A 23,268-nucleotide genomic window follows, 5' to 3' on the forward strand; every position below is an offset into this window, starting at 1 on the left:
TTTATCACCAAGTGAATATAGTGGCCGCCCACCCGCTCATGCACATGGAGCAAAGCTGGGTAATTGGGGTTAAGCTGTGGAGTAGCTGTGATCTAACAGAATGTCAAAATTGGCTTGAGGGCTGAACGATCCACTCCAGTTTCTGCATTTCCCTTTGGGATGGAAAAACACAGCTCCTTGCTATCATATTTCCTCATGTAAAGGATTTCTCAAACAAAATCAGTGGTCTAGAGGCAAATATTTGGGCATCTCAGTTGCCATATTTTAGAAGTGCATTAGTAATAAAGACATCACACGACATCAGTTGGCATTAGACATTTTTGGGAACTGTATTTAAAGAGGTGAAATCGAACAGTCGCAAGCATTACATTATTAGGCCATTTAAAGCAGATAGCACAAACAGGCATAACAAACAGTGACCTTCAGTCCTGGGAGGTAAAAACGTCACGAAAAGCTGAAGTGCAAACATCAGAGGGAGCAGCATTCTCCGAAATGAAAATCTTCCAGACACAGTTAGGGTGGAGTCCTTCAGGGCTGAGCTGGTCACTAAGAAGTATGGGTGGGCCCATTATTAAACGCTAAATTAATAGTGGCAATTCTAATGCTTTGCTAGTTCCTTCTATAGACACTGATCTATCAAGGTTCTTTGGGCCTACTTAAGTTAGTAAACAGGTCACTATAGATTTTCACCCCAGTACATTTTATACTCTTTCCGACCCCATTAAAAATTATTTTTAAAAAGGCAATAAAGTATTTGTTGGCGTATACTATTTAAATAAAGATTGTGTTAGAATATCCCGTTAAAATCACAGTTCACAATCAATGACGCAGTATTCACTTTTGTGGAAACGCTCAAAGGTTTGATTGCCAATAGGTCTGATGGCTGAATGACACTCAGATGTAAATGTCAATGTAACAGTGTTGAACACCAGAAAACAGCGTTCTGAAGCTGATCATCTGCGTCACAATGGGTTTGCGTATGACTGAGTCACCACATTATACAGGTTAGGGATTACGAACAGCTAGGGATTCAGAAAGAGCGATTTTAGTCTCGAGTGCCGGTGCTGCCCTTTGTTGTTGCTGCTGACGTTGTCTCAATCAGGTCCAAACGTCTCTGTCTGCCCCTCGGTAGGAAGATTCAGATCTGAGGTGAGGGGACCATTAGCAGCCCTGTTGGTTTCATCTTGTTGATGCCTCCATCCAAGATGCAGATGCGTGGGTAACCCAGCTTCACTAAGTGAGCGGTGAACTGAAGGAGAAAGACAGAGCCATTAGCTACATAGATGTCACAAGAACCTCGCAGCTCAGGGCCGAGGTATGTTACTCCTCTATGTCCCTCCAGTCCTAATCCAAAAGGGTTGACTCTTAACTTCCTTACTTCAATAGCCGATCAAACTTCTTGATTCAGGGACCAAATTCCAGCCTGGGTCAGCGATGCCCATATCCTGGGCATGGATAAAGAAAAAAAACTTACCTTTTTCTTTGTTAATGAGACTTCTCCTTCAAATGCTCTTAACACAAGGTATTTAAACCCAAAGAAAAGTGCATCATTAATCTTGTAATATAAAAATTGCTGGGAAAAAGAGCAAAAGTCTGGATTTTCGTGAAAGAGTCGGGACATGGGAATGTTCCTGACTCCACAAACGTGTCTCCGTTAAGGAGGCTCTTGCCTGCCATATTTTCAATTTGGGAAATGGGCCCCTCCTTTTACTGTGAATTGTCAGGCCCCCAGAACTCCCATGCCCCCTCCATAGCCACTCTTCCAGTATCGACTGCGCACAAAACCGATGAGCCATTGGCAAGTCTTTGAAATGCACCTGAAGCTGACACAATAGGCAAAGAAGTAATGAAAATCTCCTCTGTAAAAATCTGCTCATCTTGCAACCTCTTCAAACCTATGAATTGATCACAACCAAATTTGTCGGGGAGGGTGGAGACTAAGCAAGCCTCACAGAAAGGCCACCCCGATACAGCCAAAGAGGACAGGCCGTTTTATACTGACGATTTAGTGTATGTGGGGAACTTTGGTGGAGGTCCAGAATGGTTACCCAGTAGAGTTGTTGCCAGACTGGACCAGTATCCTAGTCATAGACCTACAGGGACGTGAAGCGAGAACACACTGACCATTTGAGAAGGAGAGAAACTGTTGCCCCTCAAAGGGGCAGGTATACCCAAACCCAGCTACCAGAATTTCACTTGCCGAGACACTGATGTTAGACCCGACATCTTGTCAAGAGAAATCATCAGGTGCCACAGAAGGAGTTGAAGAGCTAGTCAGTACTGCCCCTTTTCTGGACTCTTATCAATTTGCCTGCCCTTGCTGTAGACTCAGATGCCTCCAATCTGGAAAAGCCAGTTCAGCAAGAGTTAGGAAGTCACCCGAGAGCCTCATCTTATGAACTTTGTTTTGAGTTCCCTCACTGTAACTCTCTTTGGCTGTTTCTAACTGTAAATAAGAGCTTTTCTGTTAACTCTCTTTGGCTGTATATAACTGTAAATAAGAGCTTTTTTGTTTTTGTATTTCAGGGATCTGTAAGGGAACTTAAGGGGGGGGGGGGAGAGGAATGTGATAGCATGGCCCCTTTAAGGGGCGATACTTCACAGGCCACATGGCAGGCCGAGTCCATGGGGACAGAGCGCACGAACGTTAGCCGAGTCCATGGGGACAGAGCGCACGAACGTTAGCCGAGTCCATGGGGACAGAGCGCACAAACGTTAGCCTATCAGGTGTGTAGGTTTGGACCTGGCTGTTGGGGTTTGGTCAGAGTTATCCTGGGAGTCGTGGGAACAAGACCTGTGCAGTAGCGGTACTGGGGTTGTTTGTATATAGTTAAATAAATCACTGTTACGATTAAACACTGCCTCATCGATTGCCTCGCAATACACCAGCCTTAAATATACTCGACGATGGAGCACCCACAATGCACAGGGCAGAGAAATCCAAAGATTCACGACCCTTTGTGCAAAGTAATTTCTCTTCATCTCAGTTCTGAATGATCAGCCCCCTCAGCCGGAGATTCCCCGACAGGCGGAAACAGTCGCCGTGTCCAGCCTCTCAAACCCCTTCAGAATTCTGTCCTTTCAATGGGATAATAGGAGACACCATGTCAAATTCTGCGCCATTCTGCATAAGTGTTCTGAAGTCATTATCAGTGCACACCTGGAAGAGTACCATGCTGAGGCCCCCCCCCACCCCACCCCCCCAATCCCCCCCACCCATCCACCACCAACACCACCCCCACCCCCCTCCTTGCCCTGAGAGAAGTATTGCCCAGCTGAGGACCTATGGTGCATAAAATTCTGCCTCACTTTGTTGCGAGTGTCCCAGTTTCTAATGCCTCCCTTGGCACAGGTTTATGCGACACCTCATGCTGGAGTATGTCACAGATCTCTTTAAGAGGAAGGTCTTCCTCGAGCTCTCCGCGTGACTGAACCAGTTACCAGCTCGGAGCTTGACTCTACATCTCTCCAATGATCTATTTTCATTATAGCTCTCGTGCCCATCGAGGGTATCGGAAAAGAAAATGATCCATTATTTCAAAAGGAAATCGTGACGGGCACTTGATAGACATGAACTTGCAAGACTACTAGGAACAAGCAGGGACATGGAACTGACAGGGCCGCTTTGCGAGGAGCTGGTACAGAGTCGATGGGCTGAATGATCCCCTTCCGGGCCACAAATCACTATCACCACACCGCTTTATTAGCACTCAATTTGGCACCGAGTTAGCACGGCAGCACAGTGGTTAGCACAGTTGCTTCACAGCTCCAGTGCCCCAGGTTCAATTCCCGGCTTGGGTCACTGTCTGTGCGGAGTCTGCACATCCTCCCCGTGTGTGCGTGGGTTTCCTCCGGGTGCTCCGGTTTCCTCTCTCAGTCCAAAGATGTGCAGGTTAGGTGGATTGGCCATGATAAATTACCCATAGTGTTCAAAATAGTTCGGCGAGGTTACTGGGTTGTGGGGATAGGGTGGCAGTGTGGGCTCTGGTGCGGACTCGATGGGCCGAATCGCCTCCTTCTGCACTGTAAATTCTATGTCTACAAAAGAATCAAACTAAGACGGAGGCCGGAAATATCTCCAGCTCACCGCCCGCTCAAGACGGTAGCCGCCAGATACAAGGTAATGCTTAGCTGCCAAATCCTCCACCTCGCTAGGCAATAACTGGAGCAGTTTTAATTGAGAGATTTAAGCGATGATCTGTTTAAAATGATGAACATATACGAGAAAGAGGGTAGAAACAGACCCTTTCCAAACATCGATGGGTCTGGAACGATTGGGGACCCGAGTACAAGATTAACGCAGTGCAGGAGTTTATAACATTTTTTTAAAAACACGCTGACATTAAACAGGTTGACAGGTTCTATAAACTGGCACTCGGCTGAGCTGCAAATAACCATTACAGGCAACGAAAACTGTGAATCTGCAACATTAAATGAGTATGCATCATCCATTCTCCTCCCCTCTCAGTGACAACTTAAACCCGCATTGGCAGCACCGTACAGCGTTATTTCCCAAACGATTAAGATTTCTCAATTCTATTTGTGAACATTACTGGCATTAACAAAATCAAAGCATTGGTTTTGCCCGCCGTTTCATGGTATTAAATAGATATGTGTGGACAGTGATTCAAGCAGGGACCATGGATGAATTTCCTGGGAGCTGCTCCTGATTTGAGGTTAACAGTTAAAAATAGGTCAGACGGGTGGTTATACAAACAGGAAATAAAGGGTTAAAATAGTAGAATACGGTGAACAATTGTGGTCCCCTGATCTAAGGAAGGATATACTGGCATTATAGGCAGTCCAGAGAAGGTTCACTAGGTTGATCTCAAGTATGAAGGGATTTTAAGAGGAGAGGTTGATTAGGTTGGGAGGTGACCTTATTGAGACATATAGGCTGAAATATTCCGTCCTTGTTCGAGGCTGGGATTTTCTGCTGCCCATGAAAGAGAATGGAGTTTTGGCTGTAATGCCAAATTCTTCCTTCTCAATCATAACGGGTCCCGCCACAGACAAGGTCGGAGAATCCCGCCTATAAGATTTTCAAGGGGTTTGACAGGATAGATGCTGAGGGGTAGTTTCCCCTGGTGGGAGAGTCTAGGACAGAGTAAATGGGTCACCCATGAGAGACAGTGATGAGGAGGAATTTCTTCCCTCAGAGGGTGAATCTGAGGAATTCTTTACCGTGGTGAGCTGTAGAGCAGTGGTCACAAATAGTTATCAGTCTCGAATAATCGATTGTTCTTGCCTGCCGAACCGCAGCAAATTACTCGAGACTCCGGATTCTCGGAATGGCGAGCGAATCAGCTCATTGCATGCTGAACTGCACCAGAATTCTGTGGGACTCGGGCAACGAGATACTCGCAGGCGCCAAAATTTGGAACAAGCTGTTGGTAGACACAACGATGAGCGAGGAGGGACTTCCAAGAGGGCAAAAAAACACCATTTCCACCAGGAATGGGAAAAACAATTTATTTCAACGAATGTCAAAGGCAAGACCATTTATCTCATTTGTCAACAGAGTGTAGCCGTGAGTACAAGGTAATTTGGAACAGCATCGTTGGACAATGCATGCAAAATTTAAAGACAAATTCCCTTTAAACAGCACGATTCAGACCAAGAAAGTTGGGGAGTTCAATGGAATTTTCAAGGCTCAAAGTCATTCTTCCCAAAATCTTTGTCTGAAGGCAAAGTGAGCAAAGAGGCATCTTTTTGCATTAGATATCTGCTGGCGAAACGTAAGAAACCGTTCACCGATGGCAAAGTTGTCAAGGAGGGTATGACGGCTGCTGCCGAAACTTTGTTCAAAGACTTGAAAAACAAAGCTGAAATTATTGACAGCTATCAAGAGCTTGCCACTTGGCGCCTTAACAGTAGTCAGAAGGGTGGAATTGTTGTCTGAAGACATGTCTCAGCAAATACGTCAAGACTTATCAGACTGTGAATGTTCGTCACTGCAGTTTGATGAATCTGTAGACATTACGGTTACAGCCCAGCTGATTGTGTTCGTTCGCATGGCATTCAAAGACTCAACAACAAAGGCAGACTTTCTCACTCTTTTGCCTCTCAAAGAGGTGAGGATGTCTGCAACAAATTCAAAAGGTACGTGACTGAGAAAACATCCTGATCAAGAACTAGCTTCATCAGTCGATGGTTCACCATCAATGCTGGGTGTCAATGTAGGTTTTGCTGCACTTTGCAGAAATTATCCTGAAATCTCCTTTGTCCACTGGCACTGTGCTATCCACCAATAAGTGCAAGGTTATTGGCTTTTCTCACGAAATGAAAGTTATTGTCAAGATTGTCAACTCAATTCATGCCAGGGCTCTGCAACATCGCTTGCTCAAATTGGTTACTCGAGGAGCTTGATGCCACCTATGGTGAACTAATCCTTTATGCAGATGTGAGGTGGCGTTAAGTCGAGGAAAAGTCCTCTAGAGATTTTTAGACCTGCTCCCTGAAATTGTCACCTTCCTTAAATCTAGAAATGAGGTAGACAGCGAGCTGCCAGATAATGCGTGGTTGCTAGGATTGGCGTTTCTTACGGACGTAAGTGCAAAATTGAATGAGCTGAATCACGAACTGCAGGGGGACGACGACCAGAGACTCGCCACACATGATTAATGCAGAGAATGCGTTCAAGTTGAACCTGGACTTGTGGTCCTCTCAGTTAAAGAACAAAATTACTGCTCACTTCCCAAATCTGGAGAAAGTTCAACAATAGGTCAAACAGATAGGGTTCCATCCAAACAATTTTGTGCTGAACTTATTTCTTATGTAGTAATATCACAGATTGATATTGCACTAATATCTTTCCTGAAACTTAAAAAAACCATTACACACACGTACAACAATGAAGAGGTTGGTCTAAACAGATCTTCTTCAAACACGGAAAGTTAACGCACAGGCTCAGTGAGGAATTAGGAAAGCAACCAGGATGTTGGTCTTTATTGCAAGGGATTTGGAGTACAATTGTAAGGAAGTATTGCAAAGGAGCTTTGGGAGATCACATCTGCAGTACGATCTACAGATTTGGTCTCTGTACCCAAGGGAGTTTATGCTTGTCAGGTAGGATGCAACAAAGGTTCACTAGATTGATTCCTGGGTGAGAGGGCTCTCTGATAAGGACCCGGGGGAGAGATTATGGGTTCAGTCACCATCTGACCTGACATATGGAGGGGAGTTTAGAAAAATGAATGGTGATCTTCTTGAATCCTAGCAGATTATCATAGAATTTACAGTGCAGAAGGAGGCCATTCGGCCCATCGAGTCTGCACCGGCTCTTGGAAAGAGCACCCTACCAAGGTCAACACCTCCACCCTATCCTCACAACCCAGTAACCCCACCCAACACTAAGGGCAATTTTGAACACTAAGGGCAATTTATCATGGCCAATCCACCTAACCTGCACATCTTTGGACTGTGGGAGGAAACCGGAGCACCCGGAGGAAACCCAAGCACACACGGGGAGGATGTGCAGACTCCGCACAGGCAGTGACCCAAGCCGGAATCGAATCTGGGACCCTGGAGCTGTGAAGCAATTGTGCTATCCACAATGCTACCGTGCTGCCCACTGATTCTAAGAGGCATTGCCAGGATAGACTCTGAGGTGCTATTTCCCATTTGGCTGGAGAGACTAGAACCAGGGGCCACAATCTCAGGATAAGGGGCCTACCATTTAGGACTGAGGTCAGGAGAAATTACTTCACTCAAGGTGTTGTGAATCTTTGGAATTCTCTACCACAAAGAGCTGTAAACGCTCAGTCGTTGAGTACATTCGAGGCTGAGATCAATAGTTTTTAGACTCTAAATGAATCAAGGGGTACCGGGATCAGACGGGAAATCTTACTGAATGTTGAAGCAGTTTCAAGGGGTTGTCATGACCTACGCCTGCTCCAATTTCTTATATCCTTCATCTTCCTTGATCCTCAAACAATACAGCAGCAAATAAAAAGGTTAAAGTTTTTGTAGCGTGTGACTGGAGCTATGAAATTTGTTGACTGAAATGTCCGCCCTTCGACCCAATAAGGCCTGGAGTTCTCCAGGGTCACTTGTTTATAATGAAGCACTTGAACTATCTTAACAATTCTGTTATCAATGTTCTTTAATTCAGGGTCACATTATGTTAAATACACAAAGTGAATGGAATGCACGTTAACCGAGCTCCTTTGACAGAAGCCAGAATCAAGCGTGCATTTGGAGCAGGCAAACTCCATGGCCTGCGTAGCAGACTGTTTCTCTCAGCTTCCTTGCCCACTTCAGCTCAAGGCACCCTTTGCATTGTGGAAAGGAACTTTGAAGTCAATGGAAAGATGATGGACTGAGAGGGATCCTTCTGGGCTGTAAGCCTCTGGTGATTACTGCAGTGCATGAATCCAAGAAACTGCAATGGCTAACGTTTGATCAATGAGAAATACTTAAGCATAAGCAGTTGAGAGAAGCCGAACAATGCAGTAACATGGATTTAAGATAAATGCAACAAAGAGACACAAAACGAGCTGCTGAGTCACTAAAGCAACAAGTCAAAATAATAATAATAATCTTTATTGTCACAAGTAGGCTTACATTAACACTGCAATGAAGCTACTGTGAAAATCCCCTAGTCGCCGCACTCCGGTGCCCGATCGGGTACACAGAGGGAGAATTCAGAATGTCCAATTCACCGGCTGGTTTAGCTTAGTGGGCTAAACAGCTGGTTTGTGATGAAGAACAAGGCCAGCAGCGCGGGTTCAATTCCTGTACCAGCTTACCCGAACAGGTGCCGGAATGTGGCGACTAGGGACTTTTGACAGTAACTTCATACTTGTGACAGTAAAAGGTTATTAAGACGTCTTTCGGGACTGTGGGTGGTTGCAATGAGTGTAATGATGTTGTTCAATGAGGGGGGGGGGGGAAATGAACAAAAAACAATCTCAAATTGTTCTCCGTTAAGCAGGACACGGTAGTAAAACCAAGCTTTCATACTTCACAATGCCACTAACTTGCCAGCATACAATGGGTGCAGACTATAAAACATTAGAGCGAGTTGCTAGCACAGTGCATATGAGTTTTTCTTAAATTACAATACCGCATTGTCAGGCTTCCCCTAACTGCTTACGCTGACAGATGCCTTTGTTGAAAATAGACTAAACATTAGCCATGGAAGGTTCTTGGACATGTACAGTGTCGCCACCACAGACCAATGGAAGTTTATGGCACAGCCAGTCAGTCTATATGTCATGAGTGAACCAGCTCTTTGCGAGAGCAATCCAAATCCAACTCCACTGCCCATCCCGCTCTCTCTCGTCTCGTACCTCCCTCTGCTTTAGGGGGTGAATGTTCCTAAGCAGCCTCGTCACCTGATGCTGGTTAATGCTTCCACCGAATGTCACTTTAGAATCACAGCCATCATATTTAACTGCAGTTCTTCCCCTCTCATTTTTGTCACAGGCTATTTTTGTGCTAACCACTGAAGACAGAGCAACTGGAATTCGAACAGTGCCCGATGCCAGTTCAGTGAGGCACAGGAGGGGACAAGGGAACTTGCATTTATATTGTGACTTTGATATCCTACCCACAGCAAGCTATTACCACCAGTTTACCTTAGTGTTAGCGCTTCTAACAGACACTAAAATTTAAAAAAAACTTGCATTCATATAGCACCTTTCATGTCCTTTGGATGTTCCAACATGCTTCACAGGCAATGAAGTGCAGCCAGGCTCACATGCAGGCAAATAGACTAATTGTGCACAGCAAACTCCCACAAACAGCAGTTAGGTAAATGACCATATAATTTGTTTTTTTGGAGATGTCAATTCAGGAATAAGGATTATTCAGACATCAGTACAAATCCCTTTGCTTTTCACAGGATCTTTCCATTTACCAGAGCAGGCAGCAGGGGCCTCCGTTTACCATCTTGCACAAAGGGCAGTGCCTGCAACAGTGCAGCACTCCCTCGGTTCTGCACAGGAGAGGTAGCTTAGATAATGCGGTGAGTCTCTGGCGCGGGGCTCGAGTCCACAGACCTCTGCACCAGAAGCGAAAGCGATACCAACGTGAGCCAGGGCTGAGCAGTGAGAAGCAAATAGTTGAGAACTTCATTGTACAGGGTGAACGATAAGAAAATAATTACAATTAAAGCTGAGACCATTTCTTCGGAAATAAAAGCTGACAGAAAGAGGAAATGGATGCAACGCAGGTTGTTGATGACCTTCAGCCCTTCTGATGACTATCAGCCCTACTGCAGATTTCACCGCAAGGCTGATCACCCATGGGTTGGCTGATGACTCCACCAGTCCCTATTAAACAGGCGACTGCGGATTTTATTCTCCCCACCATATATCAGGTCAGATGGTGATGGAACGCACAATCTCTCCCCACGGTCCAATGACAGTGTCACGGGACCACTCAGCACCACTTAAAAGCATTCTGTTCGACAAACTGGCAAACCAAGCCTGTGGGTCTGTTTGCTAATCCTTCAATGGAGGAATGCAGTGATGTGAACTTTAGCAGAGGATGTCACCGTGAGAGCTCCAAATGGAGCGTTTGCTGATTAATTATATTTGTTTAAAATTCTAAATGTATTATCGTTGTGTTTGTGTTGACATTTGATGTGTAAAATGGTTAAAATTCTAAATGCCTCAATAAAATATTTCCTAAAAAAAAAATTCTAAATGTAGGCAGTTCTTCGAATAAAATGAAGGGGTTGATTTACATTTTTTGGGGGGTCTTGCAAACACAGACTGGTGCTCGTCAATAGTTAATATTCAGCAAATAGCGATTCCTCACAATTGAATCTCAACCGTGAATCAGAATCACCTGACTGCACATCACTATACATTTGAAGATCATTAGTTCTAAACGTGCTTATGCAGCAAGTTAGCAAGCTGCCATCCTACCCTCTGACTCCTCATGGTTTTTTCCCCCCATAGAATCACTACAGAAGGAGGCCATTCGGCCCATCGAGTCTGCACGGACACTCTCATGGAGCACTCACCAGGCCCACAACCTACCCCATCCCTGCAGCCCAATAACCCCACCCAACCTTTTGAATACTAAGGGGTAATTCAGCACAGCCAATCCACCTAGCCTGCACATCTTTGGACTGCGGGAGGAAACCTGAGCACCCAGAGGAAACCCACGCAGACATGGAGAGAACGTACAAACTCCACACAAACAGACCCAAAGCTTCAATCGAACCAGGGTCCCTGGTGCTGTAAGACAGCAGTGCTAACCACTGTGCCTCCGTGCCTTACTCTTCAGGGGCGATAGGACCCATATCACTCCCAAGCTGGTCTCACCTACACCTTTTATAGAATCGTATAAGTCAAGGGCAATTGAAAAAATATCTAGTCCTTTCCCCTCCTTCATGGAGCCACGCAAGGGGGAAACTCAATTTCCATTGAACGTTATTGTTGATACTTGCATTGCGACACAGCTCATAGACTTAATGAAACCGAACTTCTCCACCATTGGTATGAGGGTACATTCAGTTTCCTCTTGCATCTCCAGAGATTTTCCAGGAGACTGTTGCATTTCAAGGGCAATGGAAAGGCTCTGGCCTCAAAAACTATGAGGTTTCACACCAATACGAAACAATATGTAAAAATATAAAAAGCACTTACTTGGGAAATTGCTCTGCAAGTGACCAGCATATTTGCCCAATCACATGCACTGCCTTAAACCGTTGAAATCTTTCTTATATTTAATTTAGCGTGGCCAATCCACCTGCCCTGCACATCTTTGGGGTGTGGGGCTGAGGCCCACGCAGACACGGGGAGAATGCGCAAACTCCACATGGACAGTGACCCGGGGCTGGGATCGAACCCGGGTCCTCGGGTGCCGTGAGGCTGCAGTGCTAACCACTGCACCACCGTGCCACCCTTCTAAAATCTTTCTCAAGTTCAATCAATACTAATTTAATATTCAACATATTTACTATATCCTATAGTAAGGATACTGTTTTTTGCAGTGAGGTGTATGTCTCTGACATTCCCTGAACATTTGATGGAAAGCAACAAATCATAGAACCATAAAATTCCTACAGTGCAGAAGGAGGCCATTTAACCCATTGAGTCTGCACCAACCCTCTGAAAGACCACCCTACCTAGGCCCACTTCACCCCTATCCACATAACCCTATTAACCCCACCTAACCTGCACATCTTTGGACACTAAGGAGCAATTTATCATGGTCAATCCACCTAACCTGCACATCTTTGGACTGTGGGATGAAACCGGAAGAAACCCACACAGACACGGGGAGTAAGTGCAAACTCCACACGGACAGTCACCCAAGGACGGAATTGAATCTGGGTCCCTGGCGTGTGAGGCCGCAGTTCTAACCATTGTCCCAAATCGACAAGTTACACTTATATAGTGCCTTTAACATTGTGAAACTTTGTAATGTGCTGCATAGGAGTGTTATCAAACAACATTTTACGGCAAGTCAGAGAATGAGATATTCGGGAATATGGCCCATGGGGCGGGATGGAGTTGGGGAACTGGCACAAAGCCTGGTGGCATGAAATTCCATGCCCACTGGTCTCTGTTCTCAATCCCAATGGGGGGGGGGGGGGGGTTAAGAATCAGACCCTAGATCTCTAACTGCCGCCTACATCAAAAGTAACTAACTGATGCTGTGGTGAGAGCTTGCTAATAAAACCTGCACAAACATAATCAGAGCCCACCACTAAACTGTAACCAGCCTACCAGCCATCATTTGTTTTTCCAATTAAGGGGCAGTTTAGCATGGCCAATCCACCTACCTTGCACATCTTTGGGTTACACAGGGAGAATGTGCAGACTCCACACGGACAGTGACCCGGGGCCGGGATCGAACCTGGGATCTCAGCGCCATGAGACAGCAGTGCTAACCTCTGCGCCACCATGCTGCCCTCTACCAGCCACCATGTAGAAAAATAATGATTATTGTTCAGCAATGTTGAGAATGTACCATCAGCAGCCAACACCATACTTTACTCATGGTATACAGTGACACAAGAGACATGAGCATAAGTTGGTCAAAAATGATCCAGTTTCGAAATGACAGTCCCAAGTTGTAATACAATACATAGTGACATTGATCCTTGGGCTAAACCATAATGTTACTGGCCCTCAAGTGTGCAATAATTGTCTCAAAGCCTGGGTAAAACATATTGGGTCACTCTGGTAACTTTAGGGTCCTGCTATAATCCTGCACCGCAGGTCAAAGATTTTGCAACAACATTTTCATCTGCTTACTACTGTCCCAAAAGTGAACAGAGTGCAAACTCATAACCCATCCGCCACACTCAGAAAAAGCCCTTAATGCAGGACATATTTCAGATTGTGTTCGAAAATAAGCTTTCAATATCTGGCTTCCGACGCCATAAAACGTCTCACTCCAATGGTTAACAAACGGCATCTGCTCAACATCAAAGACAAAATCTCCAAATGTGCTGCAGATGTGAAAGGGGGTTTACTGCACAAAGCACTGAAGAGAGGAATGAAGTCTGCAATACGGAACGGGGTGCCCGTTTCTACCAGTGAGGGGCTCGGCCCAGAGATCAGCAAAACACGAGTTCTCAAAACAGCCTCTATGTGGAAACTCCACTTCATTCCGTTACACTGGCTAGTCGGATTTAAAGTGACAGACTTTTGTTAGGATTGCACAAATGTAAAATTGTCCACAGATTGTCCACAAGAAGGAACCAGCCCAGAGCCACATTCTGTTTGAACACAGCACGTGCGTTGAAATAATTACAGCAGTATGTTGGATTCCTACATTTAGCATTCTACCGCATTGCAAATGGTTTAGCCAGAGGAGACTCATGGAGACAAATGATTCAATTTGCAAAACTTAACTTCCAGTAAAGGAATACCGTCAGCATGATGCTTACTTTGGAAATGTAACAGCAAGGATTTGCTGCTGACTGACATTTTTTGCGGACCTGAAATTAAATTAAAATGGTGTGGAGAGGGATTTCATACTGTAAACATTTATACGACTCCAGTAGCTAGATTTCTAACTGAGGCATTTACACAGTGTCCAAGGTCACAAGTGAGCTCTGAAGGACCTATAAGTTAATTATTGTTCTTGATGCTTAAAGGTTAATTTGATCTCAATAACACACGTTCTGAAAGATTAGTTTTAATAGGAACTGTAATAATACAGCCAGTGATTGAATATGGACAAAGATGTTACATCTCTCCATTTGGCACTGAGGATTTGAGTAGAGATGGAGGTTAGAAAGGCTGGTTTAGCACAGGGCTAAATCGCAGGCTTTGAAAGCAGACCAAGGCAGGCCAGCAGCACGGTTCAATTCCCGTACCAGCCGCCTCGGACAAGCGCCGGAATGTGGCGACAAAGGGCTTTTCACAGTAACTTCATTTGAAGCCTACTTGTGACAATAAGCGATTTTCATTTCATTTTCATTGAAAATATTGGACTGAAGCTATGCAGCCCTCTGGCCCTCTCCCACAGTAACTGTGAAGAGAGGGAATCAGAGGGGCAGGATATAGTGCCATGTGGCCGAAACACTGCATTTCGTTTCAGAATCCAGAATCCACCCCAAATAAAGCCAATGATATAATAGGCAGTGTGGATTCCATGTGTTGGGGACTTCAGTGCCCTCAGCGTGAAGGTGGCAGCATCATATCTGGCTGCATCACAGCCTGGCATGGCAACTGCTTGGCCCAAGACCGGAAGAAACTACAGAGAGTCGTGAACACAGCCCAGTCCTTCACACCTCAAACCCGCTTCCCATCCATTGACTCTAACTACGCCACCTGCTGCCTTGGGCAAGCGGGCAGCATAATCAAAGACCCCTCCCACCCGGCTTATTCACTCTTCCAACTTCTTCCATCGGGAACGAGATACAAAAGTCTGAGGGCACGCACTAACAGGTTCAAAAACAGCTTCTTCCCCGCTGTTACTAGATTCCTAAATGACCCTCTCATGGGCTGATCTATCATTTCACACATCTTCTCTACTGAGTGGTACTGCACCCCTGTATGCTTCACCTGATGTCTGAGTCTATGTATTTACATTGTGTATTTTATGTTTGGCCTACGCACTTTCTTTTCATGTACGGAATGATCTGTCTAAACTGTACGCAGAACGATACTTTTCACAGTACCTCGGTACATGTGACAATAAATAAATCCAATCCAACATAGATATGGATAGAAGGATCAGGAATACTGACCACAGACGAAAGAGAGGCCCACTTTGGGGTGCAGGCTGGGGGATGGGGTGGGGGGCATGGCATGGTGTCATGACTAGAGTCCTGAAGAGCAAAAACTGTGAACTTGTTAAATGTAGTGCTTTTATAAAGGGAGCTACTGCACTGACAGTTTCCTCAGGAAGCCTGGCTCCTGCTCTGCCCTTGACCTGGAAAAACTTTGCCTAACATCTGTCTATGATGGTGTACTTCACAAGTCGCCGAGTGAGACAGACACCCGCTATCTTCACGTTGAACAGACGATTTTCGCCCGGCCCATAAACTTTGTCAGGATCAGTGGCGGATGGTCCAATGGGCACATCTCTGTATTCGCACCCGAGTATGGTTTCACACAGGATATTGTATCTCTGTCAATAGAACTGGTTTGAATTTCCCAATTCTATGAATCACTGAGATTGCCCATGGTTGAAAGGTAGGAATATATTATAATATATAGCAACATGGAGGATTTGGAGGTAGGTGAGCACTTTGGTGATAGTGACCACAATTCGATTATGTTTACTTTAGTGATGGAAAGGGATAGGTATATACCGCAGGGCAAGTTATATCTGGGGGAAAGACAATTATGATGCGATGAGGCAAGACTTAGGATGCATAGGATGGGGAAGGAAACTGCAGGGGATGGGCACAATTGAAATGTGGAGCTTTTTCAAGGAACAGCTACTGCGTGTCCTTGATAAGTATGTGCCTGTCAGGCAGGGAGGAAGTGGTCGAGCGAGGGAACCGTGGTTTACTGAAGTAGTTGAATCACTTGTCAAGAGGAAGAAGGAGGCTTATGTAAAGATGAGACGTGAATGTTCAGTTAGGGCACTCGAGAGTTACAAGTTAGCTAGGAAGGACCTAAAGAGAGAGCTAAGAAGAGCCAGGAGGGGACATGAGAAGTCTTAGGCAGGTAGGATCAAGGGTAACCCTAAAGCTTTCTATAGGTATGGCAGGAATAAAAGAATGACCAAGGTAAGAGTAGGACCAGTCAAGGACAGTAGTGGTAAGTTGTGCGTGGGGTCCGAGGAGATAGGAGAGGTGCTAAATGAATATTTTTCATCAGTATTCACACAGGAAAAAGACAATGTTGCCGAGGAGAACACTGAGATACAGGCTCCTAGACTAGACGGGCTTGAGGTTCATAAGGAGGTGTTAGCAATTCTGGAAAGTGTGAAAATAGACAAGTCCCCTGGGCCGAATGGGATTTATCCTCGGATTCTCTGGGAAGGTAGGGAGGAGATTGCTGAGCATTTGGCTTTGATCTTTATGTCGTCATTGTCTACAGGAATAGTGCCAGAAGACTGGAGGATAGCAAATGTTGTCCCCTTGTTCAAGAAGGGGAGTAGAGACAACCCCGATAACTATAGACCAGTGAGCCTTACCTCTGTTGTGGGCAGTCTTGGAAAGGTTTATAAGAGATAGGATTTATAATCATCTAGAAAGGAATAATTTGATTAGGGACAGTCAACACGGTTTTGTGAAGGGTAGGCCTCGCAAATCTTATTGAGTTCTTTGAGAAGGTGACCAAACAGGTGGACGAGAGTAAAGCAGTTGATGTGGTGTATATGGATTTCAGTAAAGCATTTGATAAGGTTCCCCACGGTAGGCTATTGCAGAAAATACGGAGGCATGGGATTCAGGGTGATTTTAGCAGTCAGAAATTGGCTAGCTGTAAGAAGACAGAGGGTGGTGGTTGATGGGAAATGTTCAGCTGGAGTTCAGTTACTAGTGGTGTACCACAAGGATCTGTTTTGGGGCCACTGCTGTTTGTCATTTTTATAAATGACCTGGAGGAGGGCGTAGAAGGATGGGTGAGTAAATTTGCAGATTGTGGACAGTGCGGAAGGATGTTGCAGGTTTCAGAGGGACATAGATAAGCTGCATAGCTGGGCTGAGAGGTGGCAAATGGAGTTTAATGCAGAAAAGTGTGAGGTGATTCATTTTGGAAGGAGTAACAGGAATACAGAGTACTGGGCTAATGGTAAGATTCTTGGTAGTGTGGATGAGCAGAGAGATCTCAGTGTCCATGTACATAGATCCCTGAAAATTGCCACCCAGGTTGATAGGGTTGTTAAGAAGGCGTACGGTGTGTTAGCTTTTATTGGTAGAGGGATTGAGTTTCGGAGCCATGAGGTCATGTTGCAGCTGTACAAAACTCTGGTGCGTCCGCATTTGGAGTATTGCGTGCACTTCTGGTCGCCGCATTATAGGAAGGATGTGGAAGCATTGGAAAGGGTGCAGAGGAGATTAACCAGGATGTTGCCTGGCATGGAGGGAAGATCTTATGAGAAAAGGCCGAGGGACTTAAGGCTGTTTTCGTTAGAGAGAAGAAGGTTAAGAGGTGACTTAATTGAGGCATACAAGATGATCAGAGGATTAGATAGGGTGGACAGCGAGAGCCTTTTTCCTCGGATGGTGATGGCTAGCACGAGGGGACATAGCTTCAAATTGAGGGGAGATAGATATAAGACGTCAGAGGTAAGTTCTTTACTCAGAGAATAGTAAGGGTGTCGAATGCCCTGCCTGCAACAGTAGTGGACTCGCCAACACTAAGGGCATTTAAATGGTCAATGGATAAACATATGGATGATAAGGGAATAGTGTAGATGGGCTTTAGATTGTTTTCACAGGTCAGCGCAACATCGAGGGCCAAAGGGCCTGTACTGCGCTGTAATGTTCTATGCTCTATGGCTAATTCAGAGTGGTCAACGTTGAATTGTCTTATATAACTTGCACTGATTGCATTATGAACGCTCTTCTTTTGGTGTGGACATCAGTGTCTCCTTGGAGCATTTTGGCAGCCAGTGACTTTCCAGAGTGGTTCTTAATCACAAGGGGCCAAAAACTGCAACTAATATTGCTCCAAGGTCAATGGCACATCGTATGAAAAGGTGAAATGCTGCAATCTCATTGCCGGGGCTCACTGTGTGGTTCATACCATCAGGCAGAACCTGGGATATGATCAGTCTCTTTTAAGCACTTCTGGGTGATACCCCCAGTGGAAAGTCACACAGGCGTGGTACAGTTCTCCTCTACAAAAGTGGGGACCAGGGGCCATGGACACCAAGGTGGAGCAAGGAGGTGAGTAGAGCTCTCTATTCACCTGCATGCAGTTCAAGGACACTGTAGACTAGTGCGGACGGCCCAGTGCTGTGGGGGTGGGGGGTGCCCTTCAAGGTCGGGGGTCGCTCTTGGGCAGGGGTTGGGGTTTGCATACGAGGGATTCACGACATCTATAAAATATTGTGGAGACTCATAACAGGGCCAACCACCGCTGCAGCCTGTCTGTCCTCCCAAACTCTCCCAGGACAGAGCTATACTGCGGCTTGATTCCTGAAAATCCATTTCAAACCCCTTGAGGTTCCAATAGGATCTGGGTTTCAATGTTGCAGTCCGCCTTCTTTTCTACCTTTGTTCACGTTCCATTTCACACCCCTTTGACTGTGACCAACGTCTAGCTTGAATTCTGAAGGCTATATCAAAGGAGAGATAATCCTTGTTAGTTGTGAGAGCACTTGACACTCTTTGAACTCTGAAGTGCCTCCTTGAAAGATCAGGTGGCCTGTCTGAGAGGATGATTTGCGGACTGGATGTCCTGCAAGCTGCCTGAACAGCATGCCTGCAGTCTTGGTGCGTCAGCACCTCAGAGGCAACTGCCAACAATTAAACAGTAAAGAGCAGGGTTTCAACACTGAGGACCCTCTCGGGGCAAATGGGTAACTATCTGGATAAGCGGATTATAGATGAACAAGACCTCTCTAACAATGCTGGCAGATTCCTGGGGTCGAGGGGCTCCTGATCTGGGCAGAGCGAAGCTTGCCAGCACAACCGATTCGTTGGATGGCACTCTGGACAGAAGGTGGGACAGTCATGGTAAAGGTGGTGTTGGTTTGCAACACCGACCCCCTGCTGGGTTTAAAGGCACAGTGCAAGTTCAGGCAACCTAGGTGCTTTGAGTGCGGTGGCACGATAGCAATGAGAGCCTGGGTTCCCAATGCAGGGTCTCGACCATGCAAGGTTGTTTGTCTCCTCATTGACTCTGTTAGTTCTCGTGTCCCCTCACAGTCCAGTGTGTCAGGCTTCTACAATCACTTAGCCATCACCATTATGTCTCAATGCTCTCAGCTGCATCACTCTCCAAGTCAGGGCCAGGGGAAGACATGCCCCCAACTCGGGGGGGGATACATTTTCAGGCACAGTAGATTTTCTTTTAATAATCACAATTTTTTTTTTTTTTTTTAAATCTTCCTGCGGCTTGTTGTGTACTTTTAGTTCTGTTTAAATGCAATCTTATGGCACATGGATAACCCACACTAAAAACTGAAAAGCTTCCGTGATTGAGAGTTCCTAAACACATTGAGTTTATCTACGTGAATGATAGTTCAATGAGTTGAAACTTAAATATAAGACCTCAATAAGAAGAATGCAGTGTGTGGTTTTCTGCTTCCCTGGGCCCCATTGTTTATGCCGATTTCTGCCAAGTTGAAGTCTGGGCATATCCTAATAGAAACTATAATAGTGAAGAGGAGAACACGCTGAAGGGTTCCTTGGCCACAGCAAAACGAGGACAACGTTGGGTGCAAGTTTTGGGCTCCAGACAACGCGTTACGCCCAAAGGACGAAACTCCAGGCCGAGAAGTTTAATGGCGGACAACACTCTGGGTAAGCTGTGTAAAATTACTGCAATAGAGTTCAAGATTGACTTACCCGAAGGTCAACTCTCTTCTGAAAGGAAACGCAACTACTGTGACCTGACATCTTACTAAGCCTGTTTGGCATCATTTGCTCACTTTCCTGTCGTAATGCTTTGGGCTGGTAGCACCATTTTACAGCGAGCTCTGTTTATTGCTCATCCTCATACACTTTTTTTTGCCTTCAGGTAATAAGCAAACTGATCTTTGTCTTAATCTTTCACTTCAAGAAGCTTTGAGATTCCAGCAAAATCGCTTTGAGACTTTCTCTGATATCTGCCATGTTTTGTTAAAAACAAATGGTAAAACTGTTTATGTCTTTGACTAAGAGCATTTAAAAAAAAGGTATTAGCAGTCATTAAGATAAGGGGTAATCCCTTTCTACTTTGTTTGCACCCAAGGAGGTGCAGGTCAGCACCACTACCCAGTTCCCACACTGCATTCAGAATCCACCTCAAAGCAATTCCAAAAGGCATGCCAGGAAGTCTGCAGTATTTCCTCACATGGAAAGGTATCTATTGACAACAACATTTAAAGCACCAACTAGCTTTTGGAACCAGTCAACTTGTTTGGCATTAGTTTGGACGGGAACCTTGGAACAGGTGCAAGCAGCCCTGGCGATAGAAATGGGGAACCACCTGTGTTTCATGTTCATGTTTCTTAACTCGCACCAAGTCCCATTCACTTGTCACTCTGCTCACTGACCTACACTGGCTCCCGATCAAGCAACGTCATGATTTTAAAACTGCCATCCTCGTTTTCAAATCCCACCATGGTCTCGTCCTTCCCCACTCCTGTGCTCCTCTGATTTGGGCCAATTAAGCAGCCCCACCATTGGTGGCCGTGCCTTCAGTTGAGGATAGATCATCAGCGTGCAACGTTAACTTGTCTCTTTCTACACTGATTCATTTGCATCCTATTAACGGGCTGGGCACCGGATTCTCCACGCCTCGGTGATTCTCTGGCCCACTCGGCCGGAATTCGTGTGGCTGTGGATTGGGGCAGGTATTTCCCAGCGTGGCTCTGGCACGATGGACCTCAAGTTGGGCCATGGGGTAAGTCTTGAAGGAGGGCCCCCCTCCTCACCACAATGCAAATCCTGCCTATTCCACTGCCACCAGGCCCCCAACAGAGCCCCCCCACCACCACCAGAGACCCCCTCGACTGGAAGCCAGATTGCAGTCCAGACAGAGAAAAGAATCACGGTGTTAAAATTCACCCGTGCCCTACACCTTCTGCCTCAGGCAGAGAAAGTAACACCTGTAAATTCCGATAAAGTGAAAACCACATCGCTCGGGTTTAAACCCCCTCAGACCTGAATTCTCCGTTTGGGAGACAATGATTTCCCGCCGGAGATGAGTCACCTCTGATTTGCACTCCCGCTGGGAGCAGGAATCCCACGTGATTCATTATCTCCTGTCATTCAAACCTATGCACGGTGGGGATTGTGAATGATTCCGTCGCAAATCCTGCCATCGGGCCGTCTTTTGAGCAGGCGGACTGATAGCGAGGTCTGGCAGCTAACCGCCCCCCCCACTATGCAATTCCCCCTACGTCACAACGGGATTTGCTGGGTCATCAACACCCCTCCCCCCCCCCACAGTACAAGGGTGACCCGACCCCCCCCCATCCCCACAGGCCCCCTTACCAGAGACGCCCATAAGAGAGGCCCCCACCAGATTTCTCCCCATAAGTGAGGCCCCCACAACAGAGTCACCCCACAAGAGTCGGCCCACAACAGTGGCCCCCCCACAACAGTGCCCCTCATTAGAGACCCTGCCATAACTGAGCCTCCCACCAGAGCCTTACTCCATAAGAGAGGTCCCCCATTAGAGAGGTCCACCCATAACAAAGGCCCCCCATAACTGAGGCTCCCCCCATAACAGTGCCCCTCACCAGAAACCCCACGAGAGGCCCCACCTGATTTCTCCCCCTAACAGAGGCCCCAAAACTGCCAGATCACCAGAAACCCCACCATAACTGAGCCTCCCACCGGAGCCCCACCCCATAAGAGAGGACCCCCCATAAGACAGGGCCCCCCCCATAACAGTGCCCCTCACCAGAAACCCCACTATAACAGAGTCCCTCACAGCCCCCCCATAACTGAGCCCCCAACCAGAGCCCCCACCAGAGAGCAGTCACAGTGAAAAAAAACACGGCGTTAAAACTCACCCATGCCGGACTTCTGGTGGCATTATTATAGGGGAAAGACGTGCAAAGGTATCTGCTGCTAGTGTATTGCACTTTCGACCCTTTTCTTTTAGTTAAAGGGGTATTTTCTTTTGGAAATCCATAGAATATATGGGATAAGGATCCTATATATGAGTGGAATATCCAGGAAAAACCAGGGGGAAAAGCAGACCGGAGCTCGCTGGCAGAAGAGATGGCGGAGGCAGCCTTTGGGGCTCTGGCCACTCCACTAACGGCCGAGGTGCTTTCGAGAACCTTGATGACCGAATTTGATAAGCACTGACGGGGTTTATCGGAGGACCTCCAGAAATTGATGGAGGCGGCCGTGACCCCCACCTGAGCGGTTTTGGAGAAGACCAATGAAACTGTGAAGGCCCATGGAGCCATGATAAAAGACCCCATGAAAATGGCCCTCTTGAGACACAGTGACCAGATTGCCTCACTGGAAACGGAGATGTCTCTGGGGGCAGAGACAAACGAGTTGCTGAAGGCCAAGGTGAATGATTTAGAGAGTCGAGCCAGGAGGCAAAACGTTTGAATCGTGGGGCTGCCGGAGAGGGATGGAATGCCCGACCTCCACGGAGTACTTTGCCCAGATGTTTGGGAAGATGGTGGTGGGTGGGTGGATTCACGCCCCACCCGAGTTGGATCGGGCCCACCTTTCACTCTGGCAGAGACCTCGTCCTGAGGATCCATCGTGTGTGGTATTAGTGAAGTTTCATAGCTTCAAAGAGAAAGAGCGGGTTCTGGGATGGGTGAGGGAATGTCGCTATTTTAAATGGGAAGGCCATGCCATCATGTTTTACCAGGACGTGGGACCAGAGCTGGCGAAGAAGAGGGCTTCCATTCAGTAAAGCCAATGCCGTCCTGTACAAAAGTGGAGTCCGATTCAGTGTGGTGTACCCAGCATGGTAAAGAGTGACTTTTGAGGGACTTCGTTGGGTGGGCCGCAAACCAAACCCTGATGCTGCTGCCAGCGGGGGGCTGGAGCATCGGAAGAGGTGCTGCTCCCATTTTTTCCCCAGCGCTGATGCTCCACCGATTCGGGAACTCAGCTACTGGTGACGGAGAATCCAGCCCTATATCTTATATTGTGACACTTCTGGTCAACCTTTCCCAGTATAATTTCTTTAGGCCACATTTATAATAGAAATTGTTTATGCAAACATACTACATTCTCATTCTATAGAGGAGGAATTTTAG

The 23,268-nt window shown here is 46.4% G+C and overlaps 1 protein-coding gene across 2 annotated transcripts in view; it reads right to left on the reverse strand.

The window, feature by feature from the left end:
• Positions 1 to 304: 304 nt before the first annotated feature.
• tbck (TBC1 domain containing kinase) overlaps positions 305 to 23,268 on the reverse strand; it is a 277,268-nt gene continuing 254,304 nt past the window's right edge. For both annotated transcript variants that reach the window (XM_072495371.1, XM_072495370.1), the window contains one exon: positions 305 to 1,249. In XM_072495371.1, the coding sequence (XP_072351472.1) occupies positions 1,139 to 1,249 (111 nt within the window). In that variant the 3' untranslated portion in view covers positions 305 to 1,138. The remainder of the gene's footprint in view (positions 1,250 to 23,268) is intronic.

Source organism: Scyliorhinus torazame, chromosome 3 (assembly GCF_047496885.1).
Source record: "Scyliorhinus torazame isolate Kashiwa2021f chromosome 3, sScyTor2.1, whole genome shotgun sequence".
Classification (NCBI taxonomy): Eukaryota; Metazoa; Chordata; class Chondrichthyes; order Carcharhiniformes; family Scyliorhinidae; genus Scyliorhinus; species Scyliorhinus torazame.